Here is a 19,651-nt window from a genome sequence, read left to right on the forward strand (position 1 = left end):
GATCTATTCTTACACAATAAGCGTTATTACAAACTTTCGTTTCACGGAGAAACCAACAGAAAACACCTGGAAAGCAGCTTTTGAAGCTGATGCTGCACATTCCTGATAATCGTCGTTTTCCTGGCATCTATTGGGTAAAAACACTTAATGAAGCAGGCAAGAATACAAGTTTACCCTCAAAGAAACACCAGCCTTGAGCACCTGGGGAAGGCCATAAATGGCGGGTGCAGATCTATTCCTACACAAGAAGCGTTATTACAAACTTTCGTGTCACAGAGAAACCAACAGAAGACACCTGGAAAGCAGCTTTTGAAGCTGAGGCTGCACATTGCTGATAATCGTCGTTTTCCTGGCATCTATTGGGTAAAAACACATAATGAAGAAGGCAAGAATACCAGGATAGCCTCAAAGAAACAGAAGCCTTGAGCACGTTTGGAAGGCCGCAAATGCGGGTGCAAATCTATTCCTGCACAACAAGCGTTATTCCAAACTTTCGTGTCACGGAGAAACCAACGGAAACAACCTGGAAAGCAGCTTTTGAAGCTGAGTCTGTATATTGCTGATAATCGTCGTTTTCCTGGCATCTATTGGGGTCTCAGCACATAATGAAGAAGGCAAGAATACAAGGATAGCCTCAAAGAAACACCAGCCTTGAGCACCTTGGGAAGACCACAAATGCGGGTGCAAATCTTTTCCTACAGAACAAGCTTTATTACAAACTTTCGTGTCACGGAGAAACCAACGGAAAACACATGGAAAGGAGCTTTTGAAGCTGAGTCTGCACATTGCTGATAATCGTCGTTTTCCTGGCATCTATTGGGCTCAACACATAATGAAGAAGGCAAGAATACAAGGATACCCTCAAAGAAACACCAGTCTTGAGCACGTTTGGAAGCCCACAAATGCGGGTGCAAATCTATTCTACACAACAAGCGTTATTCGAAACTTTCGTGTCACGGAGAAACCAACGGAAACCACCTGGAAAGCAGCTTTTGAAGCTGCGTCTGCACATTGCTGATAATCCTCGTTTTCCTGGCATCTATTGGGCTCAACACATAATGAAGAAGGCAAGAATACCAGGATAGCCTTAAAGAAACACAAGCCTTGAGCACGTTTGGAAGGCCACAAATGCGGGTGCAAATCTATTCCTGCACAACAAGCGTTATTCGAAACTTTCGTGTCATGCAGAAACCAACAGAAACCACCTGGAAAGACGCTTTTGAAGCTGAGTCAGCACATTGCTGATAATCGTCGTTTTCCAGGCATCTATTGGGGTGAACACATAATGAAGAAGGCAAGAATACAAGGATAGCCTCAAAGAAACACCAGCCTTGAGCACCTGGGGAAGGCCATAAATGGCGGGTGCAGATCTATTCCTACACAAGAAGCATTATTACAAACTTTCGTGTCACGAAGAAACCAATAGAAAACACCTGGAAAGCAGCTTTTGAAGCTGAGGCTGCACATTGCTGATAATCGTCGTTTTCCTGGCATCTATTGGGTAAAAACACATAATGAAGCAGGCAAGAATACAAGGATAGCCTCAAAAAAACACCAGCCTTGAGCACCTGGGGGAGGCCATAAATGGCGGGTGCAGATCTATTAATACACAAGAAGCGTTATTACAAACTTTCGTTTCACGGAGAAACCAACAGAAAACACCTGGAAAGCAGCTTTTGAAGCTGAGGCTGCACATTGCTGATAATCGTCGTTTTCCTGGCATCTATTGGGTAAAAACACATAATGAAGCAGGCAGGAATACAAGTATAGCCTCAAAGAAGCACCAGCCTTGAGCACCTGGGGAAGGCTATAAATGGCGGGTGCAGATCTATTCCTACACAAGAAGCGTTATTACAAACTTTCGTGTCACAGAGAAACCAACAGAAGACACCTGGAAAGCAGCTTTTGAAGCTGAGGCTGCACATTGCTGATAATCGTCGTTTTCCTGCCATCTATTGGGTAAAAACACATAATGAAGCAGGCAAGAATACATGTTTAGCCTCAAAAAAACACCAACCTTGAGCACCTGGGGAAGGCCATAAATGGCAGGTGCAGATCTATTCCTACACAAGAAGCGTTATTACAAACTTTCGTGTCACCGAGAAACCAACAGAAAACACCTGGAAAGAAGCTTTTGAAGCTGAGGCTGCACATTGCTGATAATCGTCGTTTTCCTGGCATCTATTGGGTAAAAACACATAACGAAGCAGGCAAGAATACAAGTTTAGCCTCACAGAAACACCAGCCTTGAGCACCTGGGGAAGGCCATAAATGGCGGGTGCAGATCTATTCCTACACAAGAAGCGTTATTACAAACTTTCGTGTCACAGAGAAACCAACAGAAGACACCTGGAAAGCAGCTTTTGAAGCTGAGGCTGCACATTGCTGATAATCGTCGTTTTCCTGGCATCTATTGGGTAAAAACACATAATGAAGCAGGCAAGAATACCAGGATAGCCTCAAAGAAACAGAAGCCTTGAGCACGTTTGGAAGGCCACAAATGCGGGTGCAAATCTATTCCTGCACAACAAGCGTTATTCCAAACTTTCGTGTAACGGAGAAACCAACGGAAACAACCTGGAAAGCAGCTTTTGAAGCTGAGTCTGTACATTGCTGATAATCGTCGTTTTCCTGGCATCTATTGGGGTCAGCACATAATGAAGAAGGCAAGAATACAAGGATAGCCTCAAAGAAACACCAGCCTTGAGCACCTGGGGAAGGCCATAAATGGCGGGTGCAAATCTATTCTACACAACAAGCGTTATTCGAAACTTCCGTGTCACGGAGAAACCAACGGAAACCACCTGGAAAGCAGCTTTTGAAGCTGCGTCTGCACATTGCTGATAATCCTCGTTTTCCTGGCATCTATTGGGCTCAACACATAATGAAGATGGCAAGAATACCAGGATAGCCTCAAAGAAACACAAGCCTTGAGCACGTTTGGAAGGCCACAAATGCGGGTGCAAATCTATTCCTGCACAACAAGCGTTATTCCAAACTTTCGTGTCATGCAGAAACCAACGGAAACCACCTGGAAAGACGCTTTTGAAGCTGAGTCTGCACATTGCTGATAATCGTCGTTTTCCTGGCATCTATTGGAGTGAACACATAAAGAAGAAGGCAAGAATACAAGGATAGCCTCAAAGAAACACCAGCCTTGATCACCTGGGGAAGGCCATAAATGGCGGGTGCAGATCTATTCCTATACAAGAAGCGTAGTTACAAACTTTCGTGTCATGGAGAAACCAACAGAAAACACCTGGAAAGCAGCTTTTGAAGCTGAGGCTGCAAATTGCTGATAATCGTAGTTTCCCTGGCATCTATTGGGTAGAAACACATAATGAAGCAGGCAAGAATACAAGGATAGCCTCAAAGAAACACCAGCGTTGAGCACCTGGGGAAGGCCATAAATGGCGGGTGCAGACCTATTCCTACATAAGAAGCGTTATTACAAACTTTCGTGTCACGAAGAAACCAACAGAAAACACCTGGAAAGCAGCTTTTGAAGCTGAGGCTGCACATTGCTGATAATCGTCGTTTTCCTGGCATCTATTGGGGTGAACACATACTGAAGAAGGCAAGAATACAAGGATAGCCTCAAAGAAACACAAGCCTTGAGCACGTTTGGAAGGCCACAAATGCGGGTGCAAATCTATTCCTGCACAACAAGCGTTATTCCAAACTTTCGTGTCATGCAGAAACCAACGGAAACCACCTGGAAAGACACTTTTGAAGCTGAGTCTGCACATTGCTGATAATCGTCGTTTTCCAGGCACTATTGGGGTGAACACATAATGAAGAAGGCAAGAATACAAGGATAGCCTCAAAGAAACACCAGCCTTGAGCACCTGGGGAAGGCCATAAATGGCGGGTGCAGATCTATTCCTACACAAGAAGCGTTATTACAAACTTTCGTGTCACGAAGAAACCAATAGAAAACACCTGGAAAGCAGCTTTTGAAGCTGAGGCTGCACATTGCTGATAATCTTCGTTTGCCTGGCATCTATTGTGTAAAAACACATAATGAAGCAGGCAAGAATACAAGGATAGCCTCAAAAAACACCAGCCTTGAGAACCTGGGTGAGGCCATAAATGGCGGGTGCAGATCTATTCTTACACAATAAGCGTTATTACAAACTTTCGTTTCACGGAGAAACCAACAGAAAACACCTGGAAAGCAGCTTTTGAAGCTGAGTCTGCACATTGCTGATAATCGTCGTTTTCCTGGCATCTATTGGGTAAAAACACATAATGAAGCAGGCAGGAATACAAGTATAGCCTCAAAGAAGCACCAGCCTTGAGCACCTGGGGAAGGCTATAAATGGCGGGTGCAGATCTATTCCTACACAAGAAGCGTTATTACAAACTTTCGTGTCACAGAGAAACCAACAGAAGACACCTGGAAAGCAGCTTTTGAAGCTGAGGCTGCACATTGCTGATAATCGTCGTTTTCCTGCCATCTATTGGGTAAAAACACATAATGAAGCAGGCAAGAATACATGTTTAGCCTCAAAAAAACACCAGCCTTGAGCACCTGGGGAAGGCCATAAATGGCGGGTGCAGATCTATTCCTACACAAGAAGCGTTATTACAAACTTTCGTGTCACAGAGAAACCAACAGAAAACACCTGGAAAGAAGCTTTTGAAGCTGAGGCTGCACATTGCTGATAATCGTCGTTTTCCTGGCATCTATTGGTTAAAAACACATAATGAAGCAGGCAAGAATACAAGTTTAGCCTCACAGAAACACCAGCCTTGAGTACCTGGGGAAGGCCATAAATGGCGGGTGCAGATCTATTCCTACACAAGAAGCGTTATTACAAACTTTCGTGTCACAGAGAAACCAACAGAAGACACCTGGAAAGCAGCTTTTGAAGCTTAGGCTGCACATTGCTGATAATCGGCGTTTTCCTGGCATCTATTGGGTAAAAACACATAATGAAGCAGGCAAGAATACCAGGATAGCCTCAAAGAAACACAAGCCTTGAGCACGTTCGGAAGGCCACAAATGCGGGTGAAACTCTATTCCTTCACAACAAGCGTTATTCCAAACTTTCGTCTCATGCAGAAACCAACGGAAACCACCTGGAAAGCAGCTTTTGAAGCTGAGTCTGCACATTGCTGATGATCGTCGTTTTCCTGGCATCTATTGGGGTCAACACATAATGAAGAAGGCAATAATACAAGGATAGCCTCAAAGAAACACCAGCATTGAGCACCTGGGGAAGGTCATAAATGGCGGGTGCAAATCTATTCCTACACAAGAAGCATTATTACAAACTTTTGTGTCACGGAGAAACCAACAGAAAACACCTGGAAAGCAGCTTTTGAAGCTGAGGCTGCAAATTGCTGATAATCGTAGTTTTCCTGGCATCTATTGGGTAGAAACACATAAAGAAGCAGGCAAGAATACAAGGATAGCCTCAAAGAAACACCAGCGTTGAGCACCTGGGGAAGGCCATAAATGGCGGGTGCAGACCTATTCCTACACAAGAAGCGTTATTACAAACTTTCGTGTCACGGAGAAACCAACGGAAACCACCTGGAAAGCAGCTTTTGAAACTGAGTCTGCACATTCTGATAACCGTCGTTTTCCTGGCTTCTATTGAGGTGAACACATAATGAAGAAGGCAAGAATACAAGGATAGCCTCAAAGAAACACCAGCCTTGAGCACGTTTGGAAGCCCACAAATGCGGGTGCAAATCTATTCCTACACAACAAGCGTTATTAAAACTTTTGTGTCACGGAGAAACCAACAGAAACCACCTGGAAAGCAGCTTTTGAAGCTGAGTCTGCACATTGCTGATAATCGTCGTTTTCCTGGCATCTATTGGTCTCAACAAATAATGAAGAAGGCAAGAATACAAGGATAGCCTCAAAGAAACACCTGCCTTGAGCACCTTTGGAAGCCCACAAATGCGGGTGCAAATCTATTCCTACACAACAAGCGTTGTTACAAACTTTTGTGTCACGGAGAAACCAACAAAAACCACCTGGAAAGAAGCTTTTGAAGCTGAGTCTGCACATTGCTGATTGGGTCCCTTGCAAGGGGGGCGTAGGTGTCTGCATCACTCAAAAGGTGCCCCATCTTGTCGTGGTACTCGCTTCCATTGAATTCAACTCCATTAAACATTACGTGAACATCATTGATATTCCGATTTAGAAGAACGGTAAGCAGAACGAGGCCGCCAGCCGAGAGAATGCCAATGCTTTCTTTGCGGACTTCCGGACAGCTTGTTTTTCGGCAGGCGTAAATCGCGTCCCCGATTTTCGCGTCTTCTAGCTCGAGAGAACACCGATAGCTCGAGTGTGTCCCTCATAACGCCATACCCGTGGTGACCGCTTGCCAAAGGCGCGCTACGCGGCGCAGATAACGACAGGCCCCTAGCATGCGCTAAGGAGTATCACATGTTGAAAGAAAAAGAAAGAGAACACCTACGGCATTAAAAATATTTATCTGACTTTCTCTACCAACACTTTGAAAATTTTAGAAGTGCTCTGATATCCTCTTTTGCATGAAAATTGCTAACTGGTTAATTGCTCAGTAGTTCAATTACAGTACTGCTTTTTTATGCCCCATTATCATACTTTTATTCTAACGTTTTTGCGCGAACTCTCGTAAATGTACAGAGGAATAGAAGTAATCTTGAGCAGCCGTGAACGGGTATAGGAGAAAGTAATCTAGAACCCGCATTTGCTTTCTTACAGTTGCCAATGTGTACGCATCATGATTTATTGATAAACGTTGAATTTTGGGACTAGAGTGGCTGTAGCGGCTAGCTACGTAACAATATCACAATGCACATTTTGATGCGTCTCAATATTTGCAGTACACTGATTACGCGGCCGAAGTTAAATATTTTTAGACATCGAATATCGTGTTCTTGAATTGAACAACAACTATTCCATTTATACTCAGATATATGCACATCACAAGTATGAACGCACTGATATATGCTAACCTTCTTTTTAACATTTGGTGAAAATACCTGGTACTTTCCGATTTTTATCTACAGAAAACATGATACATTTGCTCGTGCTGAGAACTTTAGGTGGTCGCCTTCCGGTGTGTGCTTCTTTTTTGTTCGTTGGTTGTATCTGCAAAAAAAAAATAAATAAAAAAAAACACGGAATAAATGAAAAGAGTAAATTAAATTGGCAGAACGAATACTTAGGAGAATCATGCCACACTAATTCAGAGAAACAACTTTTCGGGTTCTATATTGTCAGAAATGTTCGAGAGTAACCAGGAGAGTTGAGAGGCTGTTTCTTAAGGGTTTTTCTTTTTTTCAATTTTTTAGCTAACTCCGCATGCACTCTCATCTAAAACTCCGAGGAATGCACATTTGATATTTGAATCATGTAATAAGACAATATTCGAGCGACAATCATGCACACACGAGGTATCACAGCGGCAACGATTAATGTTTTCCCATGCGGAATTTCGCACAGTTGTCACTGCACAAACACTCAATTCCAGTGTTTTGCCAGTCCTATCAACAACTGATGGAAGCAAGAGCACGTAACAGCAATAACAGTCACGAAACCAGTGCTCCGCGCACATAGAAACGGTGGGCCGGTGCAGCGGTTTCAATAGGGGATATTCAAAACGCTAGGTGGTCTGGCAACACTGTGCGCGCAGCCATTTTGAGAGCGGCGTCGGCGCCGTCGTTTGACCTTGCGGCCTGCTGTGTGTTAGCTGTAATACTTGCTCTACGGGTGTTTTTCGATGTTTTAACGGGCTGTGGATTCTAGCTATGGCAAGTTCTCGGTGGGTCCGTGATCTAAGCGTCCTTCCTACACTAAGCGATGCAACGGTAACAAACTTCTGCACCGAAAACGACGCATCCCTACGGCAGCAGCAGCGAGCGTACAACTTCACGGTGGAGGCGTACGCCGAGCCGTCTTCGGTAGCTACTTGTATGCCTGACGTAAGGTGAGTGCTATTTCTTGTGTGCTACTGTGAATTATGTCATAAGTAGTGTTAATTCGTTAGTTTCGCTGCTTGTCTACCGCTTGGCGATCGTTCCCATACCTGCGGATGTTCTGTTTACGAAGCTACCTGCAGTGCAACACGGTAGAAGCAAGCGCTCGAACTCCTGAGCGTAAAGTATAGATTTTCGTGCTCGTACGAAAACTGCAAAAGCTTTACACCACACATTTTCATGGTTCGCGCACCCGCCCGAGGACATTCCAGCATACAGCATACCGTAGTGTTTAGTGTTTTCGTAAACATATTCTAGCGCTTAGACCGAGGTCGTCGACGGCGTCAACAGAGGTTTGTAGGGTTACAGAATTGTTTTTGGACGCATAAGATGTTATTTTTGAAGATGCGAAGTGCTTTTTATACGTAACTCGTACATTTGGCGAACTTCAATGCATCTGGCGTGCATCTATCGGCTCTGTAATGACATCAAACGGCAGACATAAAGGGGGGTGTTGCTTAACAAAGTGCGCTGGTTTGAGGGCATAAAAGAGAGGAAAATGAAGTTTTAGCATAAAAGCAGTAAGCGGCGGGCGTGTGTGTGCGCGCGCGTGCGTGCTTGTAGCGGGGGTTTTACATTGCCAGCAAGTACGTTTCCCAGCAAGTGTCAGTGTAGAACAAATGGATGGTTTATGTATTTTTTGTCAGCACAAGGCACATTGTGTACAAACTTCACCCGTTTATGTAAAAGAAACATTGAACTGGACATTGAACTGAGGGTTCTTCTAAGGTATGTAGTAAACTTAAAGCTTCCTTGTTGCTTTTTTTTTAGCTTTGGTCTTGTCCACGCTCGAGGCACATGCTTCAGGAGCCAAAAGAAGGCAGGTGCGCCCTACCAAGTTCAAGTAACCCTGGACAGAAGCTCGGGTGTCGTCAAGGCCACAACGTGCCAGTGTCCAGCTGGTAGTGGGGGTGCATGCAGCCACGTGCTTGCGCTTTTGCGTTTGCTGGTCCTCCTCCAACAACATGGTTACAAAGAGCCACCACCAGTGCTTTCTTGCACGGAGTTGCCCCAGCGGTGGAGGCGCCCCCGACACGAAGGAATCAAGCCCACAAGTGTCCAGTCTGTGGATTGGCGGAGGGTGCATGAGGGTGGACATGAAGTCCCGAAGTCAGTGAATCTGTGTGGTGCCCAAAGCAAGGATGACGAGCGAGTGCTTCAATCTTGCAAGAACTTTGGCGAGAGGTTAATGGCTCTGGGGAAGACATCTTTTGCAGCTGTCCTGTTGAGCGATCCTGGAGCCATGGTGTCAACAAAATTCGGTCTTGCACCGTCTGGCTCGCCTGCAACCTATCACCAGGGCCACCAACCATCCGGCTTCACCACCTGGCTTGGGAACTTGAGCCCTGGAAAGAGCCTGTCACTCCCTCTGCCAAGACTGGACTTCTTCGAGGACAGTGTGCAGCACGAATTTCAAGGAGACTTCTCAAGCCGGGTGAAAGCCATTCTTGATGTGAGTACCTAAAACCAATTTTTCTAACAAAACATGGAAGTTGGTCAGTTGAAGGTGGAATTTTTTTAACAACTTAATTTCATGGCACCTATCCGGGGTGTTAGGTTAGCATACTTTAAAGCGTTTAAACGTCAGCATACTTTAAAGCTCCCAATATTGTAGTTAACTTTGATGTAGGCACTGCAGTGCGCCTTCATTTTTCCGTCGTAGAACTTCATCCGTGGGACTTTTTCCCCCAGCGAGTTTTCTGGCTGCACATGAACTTTAACTTTCTTTTAATTTTTAAAAACTGAAATAAAGCATTCTTTAGCATGGTTGACTAGCAGGCTTAATTTTTTTCAGGACATATCCGTATCCATCCAGGAGGCACGTGACCTGGAAAAGAATACACGACAGCAGAGCCAAAGCGAGACATGGGTTCGTGCTCGCAGACACCGTCTTACTGCGTCGGCCTTTGGCAAGGTGCTGATGAGGCAAAGCTGGACTCAAAAAGGCCTGCACCACTTGCTTGACCCCAAGGACCTGTCGCGGGTGCGGCCCATACAGTATGGTAGGAGGAATGAAGCTGCTGCAACCCATCGCTACACAAACGTTCTCCGGAAGCTGGGCCACGACGTCACTGTGGAGCACTGTGGACTTTTCGTCGACCCTGCCTCTCCGTGGTTGGGGGCAACACCCGACAGGCTTGTTTTCGACCCTGAAGAAGGCACGTTTGGGGTGCTGGAGGTGAAGTGTCCGTATTCGTTCACGGGTTCTGACCCAAAAACCGTGCCTGACAACGAGAACTTCTATATGCAGTTCACTAATGGCAGTGAACCCCGTCTGCTGCGCGACCATGAGTACTACCAGCAGGTAGTAGGCCAGATGGCATTAACGGGTTGTCAGTGGGGAGACTTTGCTGTTTTCTCTGAGAAGTGGATTGCGATTGAAAGAATACGCTTTGAAAACTCTGAGTGGGAGGCAATGAAGGCTCGGCTTGATTTTTTTTTTCAACGATATGCTGCGTTACTTCTGTGAAACGTAGGAGCACCTTGGAAGTGTGCTGTCTTTTTTTTAACATGAATGGAGCTGCTAAAGTTTAATGTTGCTAGTGAATAACTGTCTGAATCTTTGCATTTGCCTCTTTAAGGAAAACATGTTCAGGAATGATTGCATTAAACAAGCCCTATAAATATCTGGTACGTATTTGTGTGCACCAATAAAACGTGTACTGTTTTTGTTACTGCCACAGGCAAAACTTCAGACTCCAACTTGTGTGCATACCTGCGAGCCAGCATGTCAGCGTCTATTCTGCCAGAAACAAAACTGTTACCCCTTTAACTCATGCGAATATACCAACCAACCTGTCAGCATTACCATCATGTAGAATGACTGATCAAAGAAAGGTGTTCAGTTGCATTCTTTTATGACAAACATTTTATTCACACAATATATTTACACAAGAGTAACATGTCTGGACTGAATTCAGCCCTGTGTACCAGTCACATCTGCGATCCGTCAACAACTGACTGGACATCTGGGCTTGAAATCAGGTCCAAATGCAGATTCGTTAGTACAGTGAAAGCTCATTAATTGAATTGCAAGGGAACACCATTTCAGTTCGAATTAATGAAAACTGTAAATAAGGAACAATAATGACAGTGGGGAAGCAGTAGGGCATGTCAACACTTTGACGCTTGAAAAAGCCTGTGATTGCCGCTTGACTTTTGTCCCTGACAGTTGGCACTTTTTACTCTACCAAATGTAGCCAAAACCTTATCTCTGCCTTCTCGAAATCCACAGAAGAGATGGGCGGCATTCCATACGGCCATGACTTCATAGCGGACGGCCGCATTATGCTTTGTTTTTTCTTCTCCTTGCTGTTGTTGGCAGCGACAGGTTCAAATCAAAATCAAGTCAGTTTATTTCCAACAACATTGTTGGGGGTCCCTCAGGGGAAAAGCGGCTAGCTACCGCTTGAAGGTGCCTGAGGGCCGCATACATGATAGCACCACGTGAAAAAGGATAATATAAATACATGGACGCTTGGAAGATTTGAAAATGCCCCATGAAGCAAACATATTCCTTCAGAAACTTATAAAAAAAGTAAAAATAAAAATATCAGTACATGGTGACCTTTATCTGATGCACAAAAACACAAACACTACACGACGTGCCTATACCACTGCACGCTATTCTGATGATTACAAAAGAAGAAGAAGAAAAAAAAGAACAGATGAGCAATAAATATCAACAGTCGCTACACTATGTTTATACAAGGAATATAAAGTTACATTTTAAATAGATTGCTGGTTCACAGATAATGCACACACAAGGAAATGCAGGCATAACAAAATAAACACGTGCACAAAGCCAGTGCTTCTGACCTGACATATGATGCCCTCATCTGTCAGTAGACAACACACCACAGCATCCTCACGTAGTTCGCAATGAATGCGTCTTCCAAAACTTCCATCATGTGGGATATAGATTGATTTTAGCATATCTTGTATTCTATGGAGCAGTGTGTGCAAGCACTGGGTGCGTTTCTCTGGCCATGTGCGAAGCGCCGGCACATAGTTTGAGTTATCCGTGGCAGCAGCGCCTACTGGGGTTTGAATTAACGGGCTCCTTTATACATAGACTTCTATGGAGCCTTGTTAGGACCAAATCGTACAATTTGAAATAACCATAAATTTGGATTATTGAAGTTCGAAGTAACGAGCTTTCACTGTACATGTCTTATGATTATTCAGCTCTCTACACCACCCACATCTGTTTTCATGCTAACATTGGACTAGACCACACCGGGGTTCGCAATCAGGTCTGACTGAAGGTTAGTTAGCACGGCGACTACAGTCCATATTTGAGTCACCACAGGTGCCAGTGTGAGGGGAACTGGGCGATCGAAGATGTGAAACGCTTTGATTCGCTGTATCCTCCTCTCCACGTGAATTCTCAGGGAGGCAATTTCCTGTGTCTCTCTCACTTCTTGTTCAGACAGCTTCCCGTTTTGCAGGAAAGGAGGAATGTTCAGGCTGACACCTTTCTCTTCAAGAAGGTCGGCAATTTCCAACCCCTTGTCTGCCATCACAACATCACCTTCGTCAAAGCTAAGGTCCAAGAACCCACTCTGAATTACACATTCACGGTCCGACATACAGCCTGTGTATAACTCGGAAACGAATGAGAGTTGACCACTCGGCATTATTCCAATGAGTCCCTTGAAGGTGTTTGCAGACTTGTACTGGGAGTACGTGCCTGACTGTAATGCAAGGGAGCTGGGGACTGCGCACCTGATCTCTGTGGCATCCAAAATCACCCTAGTTTTCTTGCACTTTTCAGTGAACGAAGCAGGCATTGTATCATTCACAGCTTCCCTGGATGGCCAGATATGCACCTTTATCACCTTAGCATAAATAAGGTTGGCCCATTCACAGCAAATTCTCGACACAGTGGGCTGCGAAATGGCAAATCTATCCGCCAGGTCTTGCTCAAACAGGCCAAGCCGCAACCTCACTAACACGAGAAACAGTTCATTTTCTCGGTCCAGCTTCCGTTTCCTTCCCTGGCTGTTGCTTCCTGGATCTGCTAGTTCTGCCACCGCAACAAAGGTGTCATAGTCGGGGAGTCCAGTGTAGAACATCATTTGTTCACTGGAGCCTTTGAAACGGTCAATGCAAAAAGGTGCCTTCTTCAACTTTTCTTCTTCCAGTTGCTGCTGAATCACAAGGAGGTCTCCCTCCGCTTTGTAGGCAGCAGCCTTTGCTTGCAAGAACTCTTCCGTCAAACCATCACACTGTTTCTGTAGCTTTGAGAGATCTCCGGCTTGCTTCTTTTCTTGAAGAGCTTCTCGGCTTTGCGCTTCTTCAAGTTTCCTTTTCAGGCCACTGCACTGCTATTTTAACAGTTCGATTTCCTCAGCCTGCTTCTGCACAACAACCTTTAGTGTTTCCACCTCATCACTGTCTGGCATATCGATGGCTGTATCCACCTCTTCCACCTGATCTTTCCCTCCAGACTCCTCAGTTGCATCCCTGTCAGGCGAGGGCAAGTTTAGTGTAGCAAAGGATTGGGCATTTTTCTGCTGGGGCAAGGGGGTACGCACCTTCGGTGCCTTCCTTTCTTTTTTGGGCTTGGAAAACACAAACACTGAAGGCACTGCTGTTTCACGAAGAATCCTCCTTCCGCTTGCCACTCCAGGGATGAAGTCTGTTGGCTTGAAGTGGGAACTGCAGACCTTTGTGTTGCTCTTTATCGTGAACAATGGGCCCTCGTCCCGCTTGATGGCAATTATCCAGCTTTTTCGAAGTGAAGAGGCTTGTGGAAAACGGTGGTACGAGACCTGGAGTGTAAAGCAGACACAAATTAATATTGTTTACAAAGCTCTGACATTGCAACTCTCTTAACCCGCATAGGAACACAGGGCTAAATAAACCAAAATCATCGTCTGTCGGAACTTTCTCGAATGCTGGCGAATGAGCTGCTCTAGAAGATAGCATTGTCAACACCAAAGCAGTATGCTTCATTGCCACTGTCTTTTTTATAACAGTCTACACTGCCGTGTCTAACAATTTTTTTTTTCGTTGAGAGCCCGGCAACTGGCTAGTATTTGGAAATGCGTCTTTTGCCCTTTTTTTTTTCATAACGCCGGATGTGCGTAACAACACCCATTATAGGTTTGCGAAAAACCTAAAAACGCAAAACGAATGAACAAACCTGCTCCGTCGACACCACTAGTTTTGCCCGGCACGAGCTCAGATGAAAAGAGATGCTGTGTTTAAATGTAGGTAGGGCGCACCCATCGATGTAATCCGGCAATCCTACCTTGACCTACTCGGAAGGACTACAATGATAAATAAAATGTAGACTTAAAAATGCCTGGGGAACGGAACGTACGCTCTCGCATTACGAATGCCAAAGGATGGGCGTGTGTGCGAAATGTGCGTTTCGTGCTTGCCGAGGCATTGCACCGCACGCACGAAGCGCACATTTCGTTACGCTACGAAAGAGCACAGTTGGCATGCCCAAATATTTACACACCTGCCCGCGAACCTGAAGAACCAGAACAACGCCATTTCCTTACGCCGCGACAGAGGAAATTTCAATGCTCCGCGCTATAATTTAGCCGTCCCTGCCCGTGAGCTAGCTATCATTCGCCGCACTCATGTGCTGTTAGGAATGCATGCGTAGCAATACATACTCGTAACTTGTATTACTGTTGAGTTACTACGTGTTTAGTTTTCACGCCGCAACATTGACGCCAGCGGAAGCCGTTCGGATCAGCCTGCGCGCGATCCCCTATGCTGTATTTTGGTTCCTTCATTCGCTCTTGTTTTCATTAAGTTAAACAAGATTGGTAATAAAAATAAGGGCTTACCTTGTCTCCTGTGCCGTTTCTGGTACCTCGCTGAGTGCACAGAGGCACGCAGCAGTGCGAAGGCATTGTAATTGTCGAGCGATTGAGCTCGCTTCCGTACGAAGGTGTACGGAATGAAGAACTCCGCGTCGAGCGGCGCCGCTCTCAAAATGGCGGCGCATAGTTTGCATTTCGTTCGATAGATGGCGCCTCTTTTTGAATATCCCCTATTTGAATTGGCGGCTTGGTGGTTGCGAATTCAGAAGCGAGTTGGTGCACCAGTCAGCTGTTTGTAAAAAGTTGAGTACATATTTGCTCAACGGATCTTTCATGCAAAACTTGTTAATAATACTTTTAAACAACACATTTTAAGCGAACCTTGTTAGCTTTTGAGTCACTGAATGACTGTTTTGTATTGTTGACGAAAAGTAACTTTGCGGTTGCGCCGTCTGGTGGACTTGAAGGTTGAAAACTGCGCTGTAGGTTATTCACGTGGGGCGTAGATTTTTACGCCGCCTATGTACCATTTCATGTGGTAATCTTTTCATGATAAGGCCATGCTCTGGGCTGTGTTGCACATTCGCAGTAACATCATCTTGTCCACTGCGCCAATCATAGATCTGTTAGCACAGCCCACTGGTAAAATGGTTGCCCCCAGGACGAAGAAATTAAAAAGGTCTCGGGCTTTGCGATCGCTGCACCGCCTGCCGCCGCTCCTCCGCGGCGCATGCGGGTTGGCCGCTGCGCAGCTGATAGCGGCTCATGCAGTGTTTTGGTTCTCTTTCGCTTCCTTTTGCATTTCCGCGCCCTACCCAACTTGTTATGGTGATGTCTATAAGCAAATAGTACGTTTAGAGCACTTCGAAAAACAGCTGCGTCCTGATAGAGTGCTCGAACGCCAACAAGAGCCATCCGGGGACGAGGAACGGCGGAACTGCGCGCATCTTCGCTGCTCTTACAGGCGTCGGCAAGGGCAACAGCATATCACCACTGTCGCTTCCAAATACGTCAGGCGCAAGTGCATTCTATTTTCGCTTTGTTTAGGCCTAATACTGACACAGTGAGAGGTTGGTTTCGTTTTGCGGCGCGGACAACGAATGCGGCTGTTTTTCGGATATAATATACGTCGTAGAAAAATATGTTTCGGTTGACGAATACCTCAAAAAACGTGCGCATTTTATGAGTACAAGCCACGCGAAAATGTTAAGTATATTACAAGGCTCCGCACAGGGAAATGAGTGCCACTCGTGCCTTACCACAAGAACCTTGGAGAGTTAATGAAACCACGGAAAAAATGAATGGTCTGCAAGTCCGGGAGAAACAGAATAACTCGTGCGGGAATGAAAAAAACCCAGTGTAGCTTCATAAATGCAAGAGACGTCCGTCGTAACTTAAGCAGGTAAGACTCACTGGACGAACTAGATGCGAAATGCACTGATATTTCCAAAGACAGGTGGAGGGGGGGGGGGGCGGAGGAGCGGCGCTATTACTATCGTTGTGTACAAATGCGGAGCGAAATCAAGTAATGACCGTTTTAGTAACCACAAGCACAAGCTGCGCGTTCAATTTATTTCTTTTTCCGACTTTAACGAACAGCTGATCACTCGGCGGATTAATTTTTTGAAGTATACAGTAAGTACACAAGCACAAAAGGCGTCGTTGAAGAGTTTAGTATCTGAAAAGGCGCGCTGATTTCACTTTTGCGCTAGATTCTGCAGACACCCTGTGTCATATGACGATGTTTTGAGGAAGCGTTTAGTCCCGGACGCGGATATAAACAGATGATATATGTAGCAGATGAATGTTTTCTAGGGCTCACCACTCGACAAGACGACCCAGCAGTAAATTTTTTGTTGTGTGCTGACTCCCTCATATAATTTTGCATTACTTATCGTACTTATTGCGCTATAGAATGTCCGTAAAATGTATGCCCCATTGTCTTGTTCAGGGTTGTAGAGATCGATATCCGAGACATGAAGCGTAACTGGCGTGCTGTCAGGTATGAGTTCTCCGCTTGATTATGTCAGGACACGAAACCGATTTACATCGTACTGTATCCGCAGCATGAGTATCTGAACGAACGCTGCTTACTGAGGTACTGTTAGTAAATGTTAGCGCAGTGGAATTACAGCCAGCTCTATGCATAAGCCGGTTTCGCGGCGCCGGGCTGTGACACACACCTGGCGCTATGCGGACCGAAGATTGCGTCAGAAGCATTTACACTTTCGTAAATACACCACATGTGCGAACACAGTGACTACTCCACACCAATATGTGTTCCAACGCATACAAATGGAAAATATCAGTCGCGAACCTGCCGCAAAAGCAACGGCGACAATGGTGAGCGGCCCGGGGACTCCCGCGACTGCTTTAAAAACGGGACGCTAGGGGGATTTCAGGGGCGCCCCTACAGGCCGCGCTCGAGACGTATAGAGAAGACAGGGAACGTACAAGCTTGAGAGGCCTGACGCGGCCTATTACGCTCATCGCGAAGCAATGGCAATTGGCGGTAAGATATTTGAGTGGCGCCTCCTGGATCTGACGTCTGCTTAGGGAACCGCTCCGCTGTCGCCTGCTACATTCGCGCCGCTGCTACACCAGCGCCGCGGTATTCCGGTTGTGACTGGCAGCAGTGCCTTTGCTAGAAATCACAAGCTTTGATGCTTTGGTGCTTTAAAAAGCGTGTTTTTATTCAGATTCTGACACCTCTGAATAATTTCAAGCTTTATCCCGCACAAGTTTACAACACACGAGGAGAGAGAGAGCGACTTTCAGAGAACATCGCTCAGACGATCGTGTGTAAGTCGTCCTACCTAGCGTATTTGCGTGAGTTTTACTTCTCAGAGCTCCTCGATAAGTATTCAAAATGCGTAGGCTTCCCCTAACTATTTCTGAGATGCTCTTATGAAGACTCAACAGCCGAAGGCTACGCATCAAGCAGCGGGTCGCACAGCAGGAAATAAAACGGGTTTTTTGTATTTATTGCTTTGTTGTTGAGTTGTGCAAGCAGCGCGTCGCAAAGCAGGAAATAAAACGGGTGTTTTGTATTTATTTCTTTGTTGTTAGTTGTGTTAGATGAATGTTTTTTTTTTCTGTGCCCAACGCATTCATTTTTCTGCACAGTCCCAAACGTCCTAGGAGGTTTGGGGATGTTTGCGAGGCTCACAAAGTTTGTGTGGATATGCAATGCAATGGGATTGGTGCTACGGCGCAGATAGCGTTGTCCATAGTACTCGAAGGCGGCTTTTGTGCATCTAGTTTCTATCAAACCATCGTTATTATTACGAACTCAATGTGAACCTGAACAGTTATGACATGATTACTGTGTTGAAAACTTGATATGCTTGCTAACGAACGCAAGAAATAGTATAGATGCCAATTTTCAGTACAACACAGTTCAAAACCAATTAATATTTTCAGCTAAGTCTTTATCTCTTTATTGTATTCAAACCCCTTCAGTCGCAAAGAACAAATCCTGGCCTACTCGGGATGACGTTCGGTGAATTGAAGAATCGCGTGGTCGCGCTCACCGCCAATAGCGGTGGTCAACAATCAGGGTACCCCCATCGCCTCCTGCTACATCCGTACAAGAAACGCAGCGATTGTAGAAGGGGCAGCAATTGCTCTAGCCATTGTTGCGTCCGCAAAAATCCAGACAATCATCAGCGACTCCACATCAGCGATGATACATTTCTCACGAGGGCACATGCGGGCTTCACAGTGGGCATGGCAGCACCGTGTTGGGGCGGTCGCTCATGGATTTCTACGTTTTCGTCCAGATCACCCTGGAGCGGATGAATTCCGTCGTCAGCCCGGTGGAACTTTTTCCACCGCGAGGAAGCACTGTGGCGCCTGCGCTGTAGTGCCCCGTCGACAGAGAACCGTCATAGAAAGCAGCGCCTCAAGTGCTGCTCCCCTACTACCTTCTCAGCTGTGTGAAATCGGTGGACACTCTTGAGCTTGAGCATAAAACCCAGAGCCATCTTCAGCAGCCTTTCAGAGAGCTTGGCGGCACCGCGTTCGTACGGTTGCTCAATAATTCCTACCTTTTTGTACAGATCGCCCTGCTGCGCATGGATTCCGTAGTCGGCCCGGCGGAACTTTTTCCACCGCAAGGAAGCATCGTCGCGCTTGCGCCGGGGAGCCCCGTCGACAGAGCACCGTCATGGAAAGCAGCGCCTCCATTGCTGCTCTCCTAATTAAACCTTGTCAGCTGTGCGAACCCAGCGGACAGTCTTGAGCTTCAGCACAAAACCCAGGGCCATCTTCAGCAGTCTTTCAGTGGGCTTGGCAGCAGCGTGATCGGGAGGTTGCTCATGAATTTCTACGTTTTCGTCCAGGTGGGTGACAAACATTCTGTCGGCTCTATTAGAGACGATTCGCGCACTTTCTTTGTGTTGCCAAGCCCACAGAGCCAGCTTTATTCCTCGAGAGATTGTTTGCTTGTTAATTGGCTACTGCTGTTGTTACTTCAGGAGATGTGGAGTTAAACCCTTTACCCCACTCAGACTCAAATTCTGGTTCCGAAACCACGTTAAACAGTTAGGTTCTCAAAAAAATCTTACAGGAACTAACGAAGACCAATCAAACGCTCAAAGCTCTTTCCGCAACCTTTACACAAGCAGAAATACCGTAGGCAACGTACAGAGAAGATTTACTGCCATAAAAAATGCGTTAGATCGCCTACAACAATAGACCATAAACTGGCCCAGCATGAGGTAATGACCATATAAACAAATGAGATCAAATCAAACTTTATTTCAACATGAACATCAAGTGATACAGATGCTGAGGGCAATGAAAAAAAAGCCACTGAAACAGGCTTGAAGGCGTCCACTGCCCTGTCCACTTGGCAGGAGGCAAGACAACAATAT

The 19,651-nt window shown here is 45.8% G+C and overlaps 1 protein-coding gene and 1 pseudogene across 1 annotated transcript; one reads left to right on the top strand and one right to left on the bottom strand.

Moving 5' to 3' along the window:
• Positions 1-12,215: 12,215 nt before the first annotated feature.
• Positions 12,216-13,067, bottom strand: LOC144159758 (uncharacterized). The gene has a single exon (XM_077691452.1). It carries the CDS (start codon positions 13,065-13,067, stop codon positions 12,216-12,218), a length of 852 nt encoding a protein of 283 aa, XP_077547578.1.
• A 3,683-nt stretch (positions 13,068-16,750) lies between these two features.
• Positions 16,751-19,267, top strand: LOC144159759 (uncharacterized; annotated as a pseudogene).
• Positions 19,268-19,651: the final 384 nt, after the last annotated feature.

This window comes from Haemaphysalis longicornis, unplaced genomic scaffold (genome assembly GCF_048455015.1).
Source record: "Haemaphysalis longicornis isolate Haplotype H1 unplaced genomic scaffold, Haemaphysalis longicornis Haplotype H1 scaffold_10, whole genome shotgun sequence".
NCBI classification, from domain to species: domain Eukaryota; kingdom Metazoa; phylum Arthropoda; class Arachnida; order Ixodida; family Ixodidae; genus Haemaphysalis; species Haemaphysalis longicornis.